Source organism: Silene latifolia, chromosome 10 (genome assembly GCF_048544455.1).
Source record: "Silene latifolia isolate original U9 population chromosome 10, ASM4854445v1, whole genome shotgun sequence".
NCBI lineage: Eukaryota > Viridiplantae > Streptophyta > Magnoliopsida > Caryophyllales > Caryophyllaceae > Silene > Silene latifolia.
In genome coordinates, this window is record NC_133535.1 from 17,997,694 (window position 1) to 18,015,074 (window position 17,381).

Here is a 17,381-nt window from a genome sequence, read left to right on the forward strand (position 1 = left end):
AGACGTCTAATTGTGTAAGATAACAACCCATTTCATAGTGTGAGATCGTCTTACTCTATTATAATTTGTGTTTCAGGTGAGTCTTAAAGTTGAGGGATAATGAAGTATACTCTTTAAAGCTTAAAAAGCAATAAAGTTTCATAAACTCATCAAAGAAAATAAACAAAAACGATTATGTGGTCAATTGAGATAAGAGCCTTTGACGTTTCTTTTACATATTTGACAAATAAATTATGTCTTTTGAGCTACTTCAAAAACTTCACCCTAAAACTCTGGTTCATCACCTCGTCCTACCATATACCTATTTATTAATATCTAACATTTGACATCAGATCTTAATTTGAAAAGGATAATATCACAAAAACAATAGTTTTTTTTTTTCAATTATTACACACAGTATCCGAACCAAACATTCAATCAAAAAAATCCAATTAACAATAAAAACGAAACAGATACAATCGCGATGAGAAATAATGGATGAGAATAGACAAAAAAAATGTAGAGGGAATACATAATATGAGATCATACCTTATTGCTTATTTGCTTGTGAATGGCGTTAACGGGCTCTGTATGCAAAGGAGATTCTATAACTTCATATGAGAGAAATGGGGAAGTGATCCTACGTTTATGCAAAGCTTTGAAACTCTCTCTTTTTTTAGGGGTAAATGGGTAATTTTCAAGAAGGTAAGATGTGGGAGTTTCCAATTACCTAGGGATGGGTTGATAATCAAACTCCTACATCATGTAGGAGTTGAATTCTTCCTTGGAGTTGTAAACTCCCCCATTTTTCAATATGGGGGGTAACCAAACAAGTTACTAAAAACTCAATTCATGGGAGTTTAGAACACAAAATCTCATTGAAGACGAGTGATATCCGTCACAAGCTTGTGACGGATACCATTTCCTCTCACAAAATGCCCATTGAGAGGTGAGTGGGAAGCACATGGGGAATGCCCCACCTTGCCCACTCTCCTTTTTTGTGAGAGGTCACAAGCTTGTGACGGGATTAGCCCGTCGCAAACAAGACTAGCTGAGTTTAGAATTCCCATGAATTGGGGGTGTAACCAAACAAGGTCTAATTAGACCGCTCCGGAATCAACAAGTCATGCACATATGTACTTCTATAATCATCCGGAAGGCTGAAAAAAAAATCAACTTCATTAGCAACTACTACTAGTTAGCAATAACTTCTAGCACACAATATACAATGATCATTGTATCCATTCTACAACTATGAAGTATGAAGCAATCATAATGGCTGCCTTTTACTACGTACGTACTGATTATAGCAATTCAATTTGTTTTAATGGATTTCAAGTGGAGTAACTTTTGTGTGAGACGGTCTCACACTATAAGACGTCTAATTGTGTAAGATAACAACCCATTTCATAGTGTGAGATCGTCTTACTCTATTATAATTTGTGTTTCAGGTGAGTCTTGAAGTTGAGGGATAATGAAGTATACTCTTTAAAGCTTAAAAAGCAATAAAGTTTCATAAAATCATCAAGGAAAATAAACAAAAACGATTATGTAATCAATTGAGATCAGAGCCTTGACGTTTCTTTTACATATTTGACAAATGAATTATGTCTTTTGAGCTACTTCAAAAACCTCACCCTAAAACCCTGGTTCATCACCTCATCCTACCATATACCTATTTATTAATATCTAACATTTGACATCAGATCTTAATTTGAAAAGGTTAATATCACAAAAACAATAGTTTTTTTTTCAATTATTAGATACAGTATCCGAACCAAACATTCAATCAAAAAAATCCAATTAACAATAAAAACGAAACAGATACAATCGGGATGAGCAATAATGGATGAGAATAGACAAAAAAAATGTAGAGGGAATACATAATATGAGATCATACCTTATTGCTTATTTGCTTGTGAATGGCGTTAACAGGCTGTATGCAAAGGAGATTCTATAACTTCATATGAGAGAAATAGGGAAGTGATCCTACGTTTATGCAAAGCTTTGAAACTCTCTTTTTTTTAGGGGTAAATGGGTAATTTTCAAGCAGGTAAGATGTGGAAGTTTCCAATTATCTAGGGATGGGTTGGTAATCAAACTCCTACATCATGTAGGAGTTGAATTCTTCCTTGGAGGTATAAACTCCCCCATTTTGCAATATGGGGGGTAACCAAACAAGTTACTAAAAACTCAATTCATGGGAGTTTAGAATTCCCATGAATTGAGGGCGTAACCAAACAAGGTCTAATTAGACCGCTCCGGAATAAACAAGCCATGCACATATGTACTTATATAATCATCCGGAAGGCTGAAAAAAAAAATCAACTTCATTAGCAACTACTACTGGTTAGCAATAACTTCTAGCACACAATATACAATGATCATTGTATCCATTCTACAACTATGAAGTATGAAGCAATCATAATGGCTGCCTTTTACGACGTACGTACTGATTATAGCAATTCAATTTGTTTTAATGGATTTCAAGTGGAGTAACTTTTGTGTGAGACGGTCTCACACTATAAGACGTCTAATTGTGTAAGATAACAACCCATTTCATAGTGTGAGATCGTCTTACTCTATTATCATTTGTGTTTCAGGTAAGTCTTGAAGTTGAGGGATAATGAAGTATACTCTTTAAAGCTTAAAAAGTAATAAAGTTTCATAAAATCATCAAGGAAAATAAACAAAAACGATTATGTGGTCAATTGAGATCAGAGCCTTGATGTTTCTTTTACATATTTGACAAATGAATTATGTCTTTTGAGCTACTTCAAAAACCTCACCCTAAAACCCTGATTCATCACCTCATCCTACCATATACCTATTTATTAATATCTAACACTTGACATCAGATCTTAATTTTAAAAGGTTAATATCACAAAAACAATAGTTTTTTTTCAATTAATACATACAGTATCCGAACCAAACATTCAATCAAAAAAATCCAATTAACAATAAAAACGAAACAGATACAATCTGGATGAGCAATAATGGATGATAATAGACAAAAAAAAATGTAGAGGGAATATATAATATGAGATCATATCTTATTGTTTATTTGCTTGTGAATGGCGTTAACGGGCTGTGTGCAAAGGAGATTCTATAACTTCATATGAGAGAAATAGGGAAGTAATCCTACGTTTATGCAAAGCTTTGAAACTTTCTCTTTTTTTTTAGAAGTAAATGGGTAATTTTCAAGAAGGTAAGATGTGACTCATGTGAGAGTTTCCAATTACCTAGGAAGGGGTTGATAATCAAACTCCTACATCATGTAAGAGTTGAATTCTTCCTTGGAGTTGTAAACTCCCCTATTTTGCAATATGGGGGGTAACCAAACAAGTTACTAAAAACTCTATTCATGGAAGTTTAGAAATTAGAATTCCTACGAATTGAGGGTGTAACCAAACAAGGTCTAATTAGACCGCTCCAGAATCAACAAGTCATGCACATATGCACTTCTATAATCATCCGGAAGGCTGAAAAAAAAAATCAACGTCATTAGCAACTACTACTGGTTTGCAATAACTTCTTGCAAACAATTTACAATGATCATTGTATCTATTCTACAACTATGAAGTATGAAGCAATCATAATGGCTGCCTTTTACTACGGACTGTTTATAACAATTCAATTTGTTTTAATGGATTTCAAGTGCAGTAACTTTTGTATGAGACGGTCTCACACTATAAGACGTCTAATTGTGTAAAATAACAACTCATTTCATAGTGTGAGATCATCTTACTCTATTATAATGAAGTATACTCTTAAAAGCTTTAAAAGCAATAAAGTTTCATAAAATCACCAAGGAAAAATAAACAAAAACGATTATGTGGTCAATTGGGATCAGAGCCTTGAGGTTTCTTTTACATATTTGACAAATGAACTATGTCTTTTGAGCTACTTCAAAAACCTCACCCTAAAACCTTGGTTCATCACCTCATCCTACCATATAACCTATTTATTAATATCTAACATTTGACATCAAATCCTAATTTGAAAAGGTTAATATCACAAAAACAATAGTTTTTTATTTTCAATTAATACATACAGTATCCGAATCAAACATTCAATCAAAAAAATCCAATTAACAATAAAAACGAAACAGATACAATCGGGATGAGCAATAATGGATGAGAATAGACAAAAAAATATAGTGGTAATACATAATATGAGATCATACCTTATTGCTTATTTGCTGGTGAATGGCGTTAACGGGCTCTGTGCAAAGGAGATTATATAACTTCATATGAGAGAAATAGGGAAGTGATCATACATTTATGCAAAACTTTGAAACTTTCTCTTTTTTTTTAGGGGTAAATGGATAATTTTCAAGAAGGTAAGATGTGGGAGTTTCCAATTACCTAGGGACGGGTTGGTAATCAAACTCCTACATCATGTAGGAGTTGAATTCTCCCTTGGAGTTGTAAACTCCCCCATTTTGCAATATGGTGGGTTACCAAACAAGTAACTAAAAACTCAATTTATGGGAGTTTAGAATTCTCATGAATTAAGGGTGTAACACTATAACCAAACAAGGTCTAAGACGAGTCACCAATATTACAACTACTCTCAACCCGTTAATAAATATTAAGGCTGTGTATATTTGAGTTTTGACCTCCGAAACCCGTCAAAAGAGAGAAGTCGTACTTATATTATTACGTAGTTGCTCATTTATGTACGAGTTTTACTTTTTTATGGACTTTTTGTCATAATTTTTCCATATCTTACCCTTTTACTCCAATGGACAAAAAAATTCTCCCTTTTTCTACCTCTTAAAACTAACCAAATTATCATCAAATTACTCCATTATTAATCTCATTTTTCATAATCAAATAACGATTCTTATTTCACTATCACTTTAATAATTCATTATGTGTATCAAATTAGATAAATAAATTATGTAGTAATTAAATTAGGGTTAGATAAAATTAGGATTTTATAAAAAATAGGGTTTACAAAAATTATTGCAGACGACGTGTAATTTGATACTCTTGTTGATTCCATCATCAGTCATTACATCATCATACTCTTGTTTTTTATGTAGTACACTTTCTTTCTTTCTTTTGGAGTATTTCGTTGACGGCTCTTTTAGATTTTGAAACAATGGGATTAAATTGTAGAGTTTGATATGCACCTTCTTCATTAGCTCCTTTATTTGTTCAGTGCCCTTGAAATAATTTGATTACTTCTAACTTTCTAAGTATTACACTTGAATATGAATGGGTCTACTGGCGCAGGTGGTTTAAGGGGTTGACCGACGGTATGGAAGAGGAGATGTGGTGATTCGGTGGTGCAGTGGCTAGTTTGGTTGGGTGGTTGGTGTGAGAGATTGAGAGATTTATTGAATTGAAATAAGACCATATTCTTTTGGACTGAAATTGTCTGAACTAAACTGAACTGAACTTAATGGAACTGAACTGAACTGAACTTAATAGAGCTGAACTGAACTTATATGAACTGAAATAAAATAAAAAGATAATAATAATAATAATAATAATAATAGTAATAATAATAATAATAATAATAATAATAAAACCAATAATAATAATAAATATTATAATAATATTATTCATTATTATTAATAATAATATATTAATATAATATAATAATAATCTAATAAGTTATATAAAAAATAAAATAGTAATATAATAATAATAATAATATATTAGTATATAAATGATAATATTATAATATATTAAATAATATAACATATTAATAATAATAATAATAACTAAAAAAAATGATACGTATAATATAAACGTCATAAATAATAATAATAATTAATATAAATAATAATAATAATAGATGTAATATAATAATTTATTAATATAATAATAATAAATATGTTATTAATAATATCAATAAAAATGAATATATTAATAAAATAATAAATATAATATAACAATATAACAATAATAATAATAATAATAAATAAATAAATAATAATACTAATAATATTGCCATTAATCATAATAATATAATAATAAATAAATATAATAAATATAAATAAAATAATAATAATACTAAATATAATAGTAATATAATAAATATTAAAAATAAATTTTAATATAATAATAACAATAGTAAATAAATTAATATAATAATAATGATAACAATAAGAATAATAATATTAATGTTGAAATAAACTGAACTGAACTGATCTGATCTGAACTGAACTGAACTGAACTGAACTGAACTGAATGGAGCTGAACTGAACTGAACTGAACTTAATAGAGCTGAACTGAACTGAACTGAACTTATTAGAACTGAAATTATAAATCCAAAAGAACAGGGCCTAATTAGATGGAGAATGAGAGTGTAGAACTGACAAGGATATAAGGGTCATTCGTATCCATGATTGAGTAAATCATGTCCATGAATGAGTATAACCCTATTATTATTGTAAACAAGAGGAAATCAAATGTTTTGATAAAAAGCTCCGATTTTTAAATCACATACACACCCAATAAAGAAAGCAATATATAGCTCATCAATCACTCAGATTTTTAACTAAACTAAACAAATTGATAAGCTTGTCGATAATCTGACATTCTGATCTTCAGCTAACCCAAATCTTGATTCACAAATTCTAATCTATAAAATAAGGGATGTTGGAATGGAATGAAATGGATTGTAATTTCACCCCAATCCCTTGGAACCTCCTTCGAAGTATAATTTTAGATTGAACCAAACATAAATAATAGGTATGAGATTCTAAATCCGTCCCCTTTCATTCCATTCCAATCCATTCCGACCTTTTGAACTAAAATATCCGTTTTATGATTACAACGAGTCATATCCTACTTAGTCATTTAGTTTAGATAAATAACGATAAAAAAGCCGACAATTTAAGTGTAAAACAAATCAAATACCATTATACACATGCATATAAGACAGATCTTTTACTTATTTCTATATATTTCGCCTTCACAAAAACTTTAGAAAGACAGTCTCTATTTTGCCTTTTTTTTTGGTTAAAAGGAACTCTGATAAATTAAATGGTTCTTACAAGCAAACTATCACCATACATAAGATTACAAATAGAAATAACCCACTTTGTCCACCAAAATGCAGACCCATAACAAAACAAAGTACTAAGGACATAACAACAAAGTTGAAGGGTTACAAACCAACTAAAAATTACAAACATGATCAATGCAGCAAAAGAAAAGGCTACTAAAAGTCTACAGTCAGTGCTTGCTGGATCCATGGCAAAGGTTGGGTCAAGACATGGAGGACTCCACTATCATCCATACGCTTTCTAGCGTACTTTGCTATCACATCCGCCATAACATTTGTTCTTCTATCTTCAAAGGATATTTGACAGACTGAATCGATCCTTTAGCGCCTTGCAATCATTAATCAAATTTGTGAGCCGAGATGGAGCAGCATTGTCCACAGAGATGGGTTTGGAGGCCTGTGCACAATCAGTAGCGAGGTGGACACTGTTCCAACCCGCATCCAAGGAAAAGAGGAGGGCATTCCGGATAGCAACGAGTTCAGCACATAGAGGATCATCGGCGAAAATAGTCTTCCAACCACCACCAGCCCATAATCCATTATGGTCCCTCAAAAGAAACCCAATACCTGCATGACTTGAACACGAGATCCAGGAGGCATCCACATTGATTTTAACAATATTACTAATAGGGGGAGTCCAAGATGGGGTAATCAAGTGGGTTGTAAGGGAAGTAGTCGGGTCAAGTTGGCACGTCAAAGTGTTGATATACTGAATGGCAAGATTTTTAATCATGTGGCAAGTGTTTAAGAGAGGGATGGAGCGCCTTTGGAAAACCCAAGCGTTACGCCTTTTCAATAACTGCCACACACCGAAGGAAAAGATGGTAGACCAGGAAGAAGAAAACTCGTTGCACTGGAGGTTAATAGTAAACCAGGCAGTGATATTACCATTGTAGAAATCAGCAGGGGTATCAAAAATATCCCACACTTGGCGGGCACGAACACAATCTCTCAAAACATGAATGGTATCCTCAAGTGCAGTGGGGCAAAAATGGCACTTATTGGAGGTACACACTCCCCTACTAAACAAGGAAGTCCTAGTAGGAAGGCGGTCCCAGCTAGCCAGCCACATGAAAAAGCGGATCCTAGGGATGGTGGGGGCATCCCACACAAGGTCGAAATTGAGAGTAGGGCATATGATGGGCTTAGGTTTGAGGCCATGCTCAAAGGCCCTCGAGATAGAAAACTTATCGTTATCCACAAAAATAGAGGCATGAACATCAACAAAGTCGAAAAGAGAGATGAGAACACTCTTTATCATATTGGTAATGGTAGTAGGGAGGGGAAATGAACAATTGTCAAAGCACCGGTCTTTGTTGACAATAAAATCGCGGACAAGAAGATTCTCCTCGCCACAAGCAAGAGGGCCATGAATAAGTTTTCTAAGCGGGCCATCAGTTGCCCACACATCAGACCAGAAGCGAACCATGGCCCCATTACCAATCACCCATCTAGACGAGTCAGTAAAAAACTGCCAGCTCTTACCTATATTCCCCCAAATATGAGAACCCCTGTTGAACTTAGTGGGGGACCTCCCACCAAGATACTTAGCCCTAATGGTTCGAGCAGCAAAGTTAGAGGAGAAGGAAGTCATTTTCCAGCAAAGTTTAGCAAGATATGTGCTATTAACAAGGTTGTTGTCTCTAAACCTAAGCCCCCAAAAGGAATAGGGAGAGTAAGGTGGTCCCAGGACAAAAGGTGAGTCCCCTTCCCACCTCCGACATCACCCCAAAAAAAATCTCGCACAATTTTATTGGTGTCTTCATTAATTCTCTTGGGTAAGGAGAGACATTGCATCCAATACACCGGTATAGAGTTTAGTGTCGATTTTATCAGGGTGCACTTACCTGCCCTAGACAGGAAGTTAGACTTCCAGAGAGCAAGTTTGCTACGGACCTTATCAACAATGAAAGACAAATCGTTTCTAGAGGGGCGTCTATTGGTGAGAGGGAAACCAAGGTAAATGCCAAGCCCATTAGACGCTTTAATGTCAAGGGAAGAGCAAAAGAGGGAGGTGAGATCGTTGTCAGCATTAGGAGAGAAAAGGATGGAGCTTTTCGCTTTATTAACACAAAGCTCAGAGGCTTGATGGAAAAGGTCAAGCGTTTCCTCAAGGGCATGAAGCGTGGTATGATCCACTCTTCCAAAGAGGAGAAGATCATCGGCAAAGAGGAGGTGGGAGAATTTAATGGCGTTATCTCCCCTACCAATGGGAAACGGTGTCCAGCCGCCAGTGTTACAAGAGTCCTCAATGAGTTTAGAGAGGAATTCCATACAGAGAATAAAGATAAGGGGAGACAAGGGATCGCCTTGTCGGATACCTCTAGAAGGAAGAAACCAATCAGTTTGAGTACCATTAAAGGCAACACACGAAGAAGTGGAGCAAATACAACTCATGATGAGTTGAATAGAATGGTCATCAAAGTTGTGGCTCGAGAGGCAGTGTTTAATGAAGCTCCATTCAAGGCGATCATACTCTTTCTCTAAGTCCACTTTCAAGGCAAACCAACCAAAATTGTCTTTCTTGGATTTCAGAGTGTAAAATTTCCGAAGCAACTATGAAGTTAGTGTCAGTGCCTCTTCCCTGAAGAAAGCTGCTTTGGAAAGGGGAAATGAGGGAGGGGATAATGGGTCTCTATTTTGCCTTTGTTATTGTCACGTGGATATATTTGAACCGTCTAACTTAAGACAATATGCACGTCCTTAGATGGAAATTTGCTAAATAGAATAAACTCCGCAGCAATTAAACATAAAATTTGGTTAAATAATTCAGATCAGATATGTAAAATCAATAAGGAATACGAAGTATTAAAGATATATTCGTCTTAGGGTTAAAACGGGTCCGTATTAATATATCACATGAAGTCACATATCAGTTTCTTCCTATGTATATTTTGTTCGTCATATCACCACGGCGGACGACCACCCTTCTCCTATTTCAGGTGTAAATCCTATTTTTTCGATTACTTGTTCTTCCTTGCTTTTCATTCAAACTCATGTTATTATATTCTTCTCGACTTCTAGTCCCTCAAACTCTGAGTTTTACTTTAATGTTTGTACTTTGTACCGAAAGATTTGATTTTTATGTGTAAGACCATTGACGGGGCCAGGATTTATGATTAGGGGGCGAAAAAGTTCAGCGAGATATTAAAGCAATGTATTAAGGCAAACTCGTAAAAACTTCGAAAATTTAAACTAAAACTTTTCTATTTTTCATTGTTTAGTGGGGCGAGCGCCCCTTTTAGCCCCCTAATTCCGCCACTGATTTGATTTTTATGTGTAAGACTGCAAGATAATGACTTTAATCAATTAAGCTAATGTCTGAGACAAAAAAAGTTTTAAACTTGCCTTGGTATTCAACTTCAAATTTCTGTAAGATGAAAGGCATTGGTTATTGAGCAAGTTACAGTCTTTTTCTCAGGAATTTTTTAGCAAGGTGGCAGACATGGACTCTTGCTTCTGCCCGAGTGATCATAATGCTCAAATGGCTTCGGCTCTGATTAAACATTGTCAGAAGAAACAGATGGCGCCTTGTGAGGAGAAGTCTGAATTTGAATTCGAATTTAAGTTACTGAGTAGCCTACCTGATCAAATGTTACTTGAAATTCTAATACGCCTTCCAAAAAAGTGTAGTACACAATATAAGGTTGTGTGCAGGCGTTGGTGCTCTCTAATTTCAAGCAGTCACTTTATTAGCCTGTTCATCAGTCATCGTCGCCAACGTTATTCTGCAGATGCCCCCGACACCTTTACCATTGTGTTCCAGCACAAAGTTAAAACTCCTTCTTCATATCGAACCATCAAGTACCTATACTCTGTTGAAGCTGTTTCCAACAACCCGGATCTATCAGAACTCTATAATAACCAATCTGTATGCCTGGACTTCCTTCCACGGTTCAGGCCTGAATATGAGGGAGATGACTGCGACTTTATATATCCCGAGAGTGAGCCTATTTCTGTGAGGGCATCTTGCCATGACCTAATGCTTTGCTCACACTTTAACACCTATTATGTTGTCAATTTGCTTACCAGGCAGTGGATTGCACTTCCCACGGTTCCTATTCCAATTCGTGAACGTATTCATGACGGTAGATGTTCAGTTTTCAGTGCAGAAGTAGGCCTAGTTTGCTATCATGATGAAAATGACGTTAACAATGGAGACGGGTGGTATAGGTTCAAGGTGATTCAGGTTCCTACAAACATTGCATGCTATTCTCCTGAAAGAATTAAAAGGCTGAAAATTAGCAGGCCTCCGGGAATTTGTTCTTTACAGCATAACATTGAAATATATTGTTCGGAGACAAGACAGTGGACCGAAGTGGTCGTTGATTGGTTTCCCCTTGAGATGAATTATTACCGATGTTATAGTCCGATCCTTTCTTTTGATCGGATGTTGTATTGGCTTATGGATCATTTTCTTGTTGCTCTGGATATTTTTAGTACTGATGCCAAACTGAACCCTAGATATATCATCAAGCTGCCTGATGAATTTATACTCGACCGCTCATGCTTTGGAGTGTGTGGTGGCCGCCTCCAAATAGCTTGTAATTCTTACGAGGTTGGTAATGGTCCAGTTATCCATATTTGGGAACTTGAGGATCAGAACCGAGGGTCATGGACACTGGCTCACAAGGTTGTGCTTCGCGAATTCAAATCTCCAAGTTACCGTCTTAATCTTATTGCTTTCCATCCATTCAACAGGGAGGTCGTTTTCTGTAAAGAGGAAGAAAATATTTATACATGTAATATGCAGACTGGAAAATTGACGACGTACCGCAAGTTGAAGCTTGACGAGGGCTGTAAATGTTCTGATATCGTACAAGTTGTTCCGCCATTACTGCACCAGTGGTTCCCAACGCCAGTACCCTCGCCTCCACCTGTACAAAAGACCTACTAGGGTTCTGGAGTATGCAAGGGGGTCATTAATCATCTGCAGTCTACACTATTGCTTTTTTCAGATGCAAATCCAAAAAGCCTTTATATATTGACAGGGCCGAAATCGCCCCACATTACAAGCAAAGCCAATCCACAAATCTCATATATACATATATAGATAATGGATAGTGTTCATAAGCTTCCCCCAAATACATCAAGGAAGAAAAAACCAACAGTTGACATAAGTACAAATTTCATGTAGTTCTTACAAAGATGAAATGCATGGAAAAGGCATCGAATTTCCAGATGCCCACTTATTTAGGCTTCAAATAGAGATCAATCGGATCCCTGGCTAGCGCTTTGAATTGCAACAACAGCGAGAGTGACGAGGGATGCATAAACGGAATTAGGTAGTTTCTGAACCACTTTCCCGACATGTGGAACGCCCTCTGTTGCCCTCTTTGTCGCTATAGCGATAGTCGGAGCTAGAATTAGACTTATGATTAGCCCCTGGCTAATTGTGCTAAATGTGTCTTTCGTCACTTCTTTTATGAATTTCACAAATTCATCGTGGTCAAGCTCACCATCGAGATTGATATCACATTCCTGGAAATAAAGCACGCAAACCCCAAAAAGAAAACATCAAATAAGAAAACATACTACCTGTGTACCACAAAAATAAAGCCGTGATCCCAAAAAACCAGGGCTCGCCTATTCGCCTAATAAGAAATGTCATTTGGACAATCATATGATGCAGTAAAACCGTTAATTTTTCTGACCCATTTCTCACAGATTCAGCGAAACCCAAAAATGAACTAGAAATCAATACAGGTTTGTGTAGTAGCATCAAGCCATCAATTCCACCAAAGCCGCTATTTTATGTAACACAATTATGCAATTAGACATTAATTTCAAAAACTTAATGCAAGCACAAATGCACAATTCTGTACACCATGAGCGAACGGAGAGAGTACCTGCATCAAGGTTCTGACATTTTCTTTGGATGGAGGATCAAAGTGCGGCCCAGGTAAACGCTTATTGATATCGCTGCAACAACACGATGTTCAAATTTTGAAGAAGCACAAGCTATACTACTGCTAATCTATCAAGCTTATGGAGAGCATCTACTCACTTGTACACAATCAAAACTGCTATATACAGCTCCTCAAAAGACAGAGAATCACGTCCAGTCTCGCCGCTTACACGATTAAATACTTTGTCTGTTATTTTCCTGATCTGCTTCTGCCTCCATTCCTTACCTACAGAAAAGGGCCATCCACGAGGCATCCCAAAATTAATACTTTGGGGTCTCATCTTGACATTTTGAAGAGGGTTTCTCAAATCTATCAGATAGTCGTAATTCCAACTCCCTGACCCTAAAAAATACGGAATCTAAAGAATAATCTTCTAATGGCAGTAAAAGTGTAAACCTAGTTGCCACAGAATATTCATCAAGTGTACGTTCATCAAAGCGATAATTGTACATTTGAAATTAGCAACCAAATTCTTCCGGACAACCCTCATTGTACAATCCGTCGAATCCGACACCCCTAAGAATAAATCCATTACTTTGACACAGCCATAGCAACATGCACAACTACTTGTTTTCCTACCTCAAAAGCTTCAGTAAGCATACATCGAATTCGACAACCTTTTTATCATTCAAGGCAACAATTCCACTAGGCAACATGCCAACATGTGCTTACATCAAGCATATACACAAGCTTCAAAATTCAAATCAATAATGAGAAAATCTGAAAATCAACAAACTAACCTAACAGACACCCAGTTCCATTTATTATTGAAAATATCCCAGAAATTTGTACTCTCTCCGTCCCGGTCATTTGTTGTCCTTTGGTTTTGGCACAAAGACCAAGAAAAGGGAAATGAGCCAATTACTAAATGACAAGTGGAACAAATTGAGTGTGAATGATCAAATTGCTCATCAAGTTCATTCTTAAAATAGAAATGACAACAACTCACTGAGACACTCCAATATGGAAAAGGACAACAAATGACCGGGACCGAGGGAGTAGTATATAATCCCTTTTTCATTAAAAAAACGGTTATAAAATCCCTCCCTTCATGTTAGAATATAAAATCGATCATGAGACTCCAACTATTAGTTGAAGCCCATTAGTTGAAGCTTTTGATTGAGATGGTTTTGACATGGTATCATAGCCAACGTAACTAAAAGTCTTAGCATCAGGGATGGGGAGGAGGTCTGCATTGCATCACACTTCAAGCCCAATAGGCATTTGTGCGAGGGGGCGTGTGAAAATATAAAACTGATCGAGACACTCCAACCAATCCGCTTTGCTATAAGCTTTTAGTCGAGATGGTTTCTTACACTCAGCACACTTCTCAATTTCATTTACTCTAATCAATCCCCTAGTAGGCTACTAACACTCCAATTTCAACATTTGACCTCCCAAACCCATCAAAAAAAAGAGAGAGTTGTTCTTTAAATCTTGTAAACAAGAGGGAGGGATTGCTCAACATATATACTCTCTTCTTCCTTCCGATCATTTGTTTACCTTTGGTTTTGGCACAATGACCATTGAAAAGATGAAGGGTCAATTATTCCATGACAAGAACCAAATTGAGTTTACTATCAAATTGCCCATCAAAAGCATTCCAGAATAGAAAAAGTAAATAATTGATTATGACACCCTAAAATAAAATAGAGAAACGTAAACAATTGATTACCTTGGAGTTTGTCAAAAATCTGACCCATGATGCCCTTCAAGTGTTTAACCAAAATCAAGTATTCGAGTAATAGAAGTATGATTTTCCTTGAAAAATACAATCAACCACGCTAAATCACATTGCCCAAATCTTCATTGTATGTTGAAAGCGATGCTTTGACATTTTCTGTTTGTACATTGTCCACTCAATATACACGTGGCTGGTAATGGTATGGATCAAATACGGTTCACCAGGATCCACCGCCCCGTAGACCTGTCAAACGGGTCAGATTACGAGTTCGGGTCATACGAGTCAGCTAAGAATATGGGCGCGTCAGAGTCAAAATATGGTTCAAAAGAAAGTCAATTAGACCCTGTTTTTTTGGAATGAAATTGTTGAAGTGTAATCTTGGCGATTAGTCACTTTTTAGAGCAACACTTATGTTGACCAAGAATTACACCTTGATTTAGCCTCAACAATGGACTCGATTTGGACACTTAAATGGACTGTTTTAAGGACCAACAAACAACACAAAGACAGATTTAAAAGCTAACAAACGACTCAACCAAAACAAGGCACGAAACAGCCTATTTTGGACGAAAATAAGACCCTAATTAACTTGATTAATTTGAATGAAAGCAATGAAAATAAGATTGTAATTTAAATGCTTATGAACTAAACATTCAAATAACAATTTCCACAAGGACTTAAAACAACGAAAACAGAAACTTTGGGACTGTTTTGACACGAAAAAAAGAACAAGTAACCGGGATATGACTTAAACTAGATCACGAAGCAGGTTTAAGCCTTGGAATTAAACTCAAGATCACGAAGCAAGAGCTAATTCCGCCTCAAACACTAAGTAATGAGGGGTTTTCCGCACTAAGTAAGAAGAAAGTTGATTGAAAACTTCAGTTTCAAACTCATATTTTAATTCACTCAAATCTGATTTTTTACATGAATGAGAGCTCCTTAAAAGAGTCTTTGTGGCAATCCTAACCCTACTTCTAAAGTAGCATCTAAGGGCTCAAAAGAGTCTCCTAATACTCCAAATAAAACAGCTCAAAGCCTTACACAAATCAGAAAATAAAAGGTTACAAGACAAAAGAAATAAAGAGGATTGTTGGTAATTGTACAAGCTTCCTTTGGCATGCTTTACTTATTTATCTTATAAGGACTTCTTGGGCAGCTGGTGGGGCTCGTCCATAAGGAGTACAAGACCCAAACTTGCATCAAAAGGTCCCTTAAAGCTTGCCTAGACAAAAGGAGAAAGCTTGAAAGCGATGGTTGTACTTATCTCCGAAACCGTGCCCATTGGACCACCCGGCTGTTTGTTCTCTTTTGCACCTGATTTAATCCTCTTCAAGACTTAATATCCTAGGCAAAAAGGCTCTAAACTCATCATAGAAGAGTCTTAGGCCGGAAAATGGCATGTGTTCTTAGACGGAATTGGAATTGGAATTGGACCGACCTCATTTTAGGAGATGGCCCAAAACCGTGGAAAATGGAGCTTGGTGTTGTTTCCAATTTCACTTCAATCCCTCCCTCTTTAAAAGGACTTGCCCTCAAATCCTTGAAATCATCATCCTTAATTTCCTCATAGCTTGGACTCAAGTCCCCAACATTAAATGTGCCATAGATGCCCCAAAGATCAACTTTGTACTTGTTGATCCAAATTTGCTTGATGACTTTGAAAGGACCCTCTTCACTTGCTATGGACTTGTTTTTCCCTTTCTTAAGGACTCTTTGCTTGCTGATTTGAACCCACACAAGATCCCCGGACCTGAATATGCGAGCTTGCTTAGGAACCATAGACATTTCCTTGCATTTCATGGCCTTAGCATGGATGGGAGGTTCTCTTTCAACTCGTTTCTTGACTCCTTTCCATTCCTCAACAATTGGCTCAAAATTTTGCATTTGGACAGCCTTATTGCCGTGGCCATTGCCACTAGCCTTGCACTCGAATTCAAATGAGCCAGTTAAACTTGGAATAGAGAATGTAGTAGGCTCACATTGCAAGCTTTCAAAGAAGCCCTCGGTTTGATCTTTCCATTTGAGTAATGCTTGGACCCTTGGCTCCTTGAACTCATCTTTGGCGTGGACAACATGGACAGTCCCCACGCTGTCCTCCCCTTGACTCACCTTGTCTTCATTGATCTATAATACTTTCTTGGGTGGTTCAAACAAGGACTCGGGTGGTAGGGATGCTAGCACAACTTTCTTTGAACCAAGCTTGAAAGTATAGGTGTTGTCTTGACCATTGTGCATTGAATCTCTATCAAAATCCCATGGTCTACCAAGTAGAAGATGGCAAGCATCCATAGGTAGAACATCACAAAGAACCTCATCAACATAGTTCTTGCCAATGGAGAAGGACACTAGGCATTGATTATCCACCTTAATTTCAGCCCCTTTGTTAAGCCACCTCAACTTGTAAGGTTTAGGATGGTCTTGTGTAGACAAAGAGAGCTTCTCAATGAGAGTGTTAGAATCCACACTAGTACAACTTCCTCCATCAATGATAAGGTTGCAAACTTTCCCTTGAATGGTGCACCTAGACCTAAAGAGTTGTTGTCTTTGGTTTACTTCCATAGGTTGGGTACTCAATGCTCTCCAAATGACCAAACTCACTCCCTCATCCGGTTCTACAATAATGGCAACCTCCTCTTGCTTCTTAGGCTCCTCACCATCATCACAAACAAGTATTTCATCCTTACCCCAATGCACTACCTCAAATGTGCTAAGAGCTCTCTTGGTTGGACATTGGTTAGCAAAGTGACCAAAGCCTTGACATTGATAACATTTCTTCAAAT

At 36.5% G+C, this 17,381-nt stretch overlaps 2 protein-coding genes across 2 annotated transcripts; one reads left to right on the plus strand and one right to left on the minus strand.

The window, feature by feature from the left end:
• Positions 1 to 9,869: 9,869 nt before the first annotated feature.
• LOC141605280 (putative F-box/kelch-repeat protein At1g15680) lies at positions 9,870 to 11,931 on the plus strand. Its single transcript, XM_074423978.1, has 2 exons — positions 9,870 to 9,947; positions 10,427 to 11,931. Exons 1-2 carry the CDS (start codon positions 9,891 to 9,893, stop codon positions 11,900 to 11,902), a joined length of 1,533 nt encoding a protein of 510 aa, XP_074280079.1. The 5' UTR covers positions 9,870 to 9,890; the 3' UTR covers positions 11,903 to 11,931.
• Positions 11,932 to 12,030: 99 nt separating this feature from the next.
• On the minus strand, positions 12,031 to 14,787 carry LOC141605281 (uncharacterized). Its single transcript, XM_074423980.1, has 4 exons — positions 14,590 to 14,787; positions 13,013 to 13,139; positions 12,855 to 12,927; positions 12,031 to 12,486 (listed from the first exon to the last, which is right to left on the minus strand). The coding sequence occupies exons 1-4, from the start codon at positions 14,615 to 14,617 to the stop codon at positions 12,217 to 12,219; spliced, it is 498 nt and encodes a 165-aa protein (XP_074280081.1). The 5' UTR covers positions 14,618 to 14,787; the 3' UTR covers positions 12,031 to 12,216.
• Positions 14,788 to 17,381: the final 2,594 nt, after the last annotated feature.

Bases quoted from the DNA above. Each gene is read 5' to 3' on its own strand.
- LOC141605280 (XM_074423978.1), top strand. From the start codon at position 9,891: ATGTATATTTTGTTCGTCATATCACCACGGCGGACGACCACCCTTCTC. The intron at 9,948-10,426 runs GTGTAAATCCTA...TCTTTTTCTCAG, and splicing joins CCACCCTTCTCCTATTTCAG to GAATTTTTTAGCAAGGTGGC.
- LOC141605281 (XM_074423980.1), bottom strand. From the start codon at position 14,617: ATGGGTCAGATTTTTGACAAACTCCAAG. The intron at 13,140-14,589 runs GTAATCAATTGT...CCTTTTCTGTAG, and splicing joins GATTTTTGACAAACTCCAAG to GTAAGGAATGGAGGCAGAAG. The intron at 12,928-13,012 runs GTGAGTAGATGC...GTGTTGTTGCAG, and splicing joins GCAGTTTTGATTGTGTACAA to CGATATCAATAAGCGTTTAC.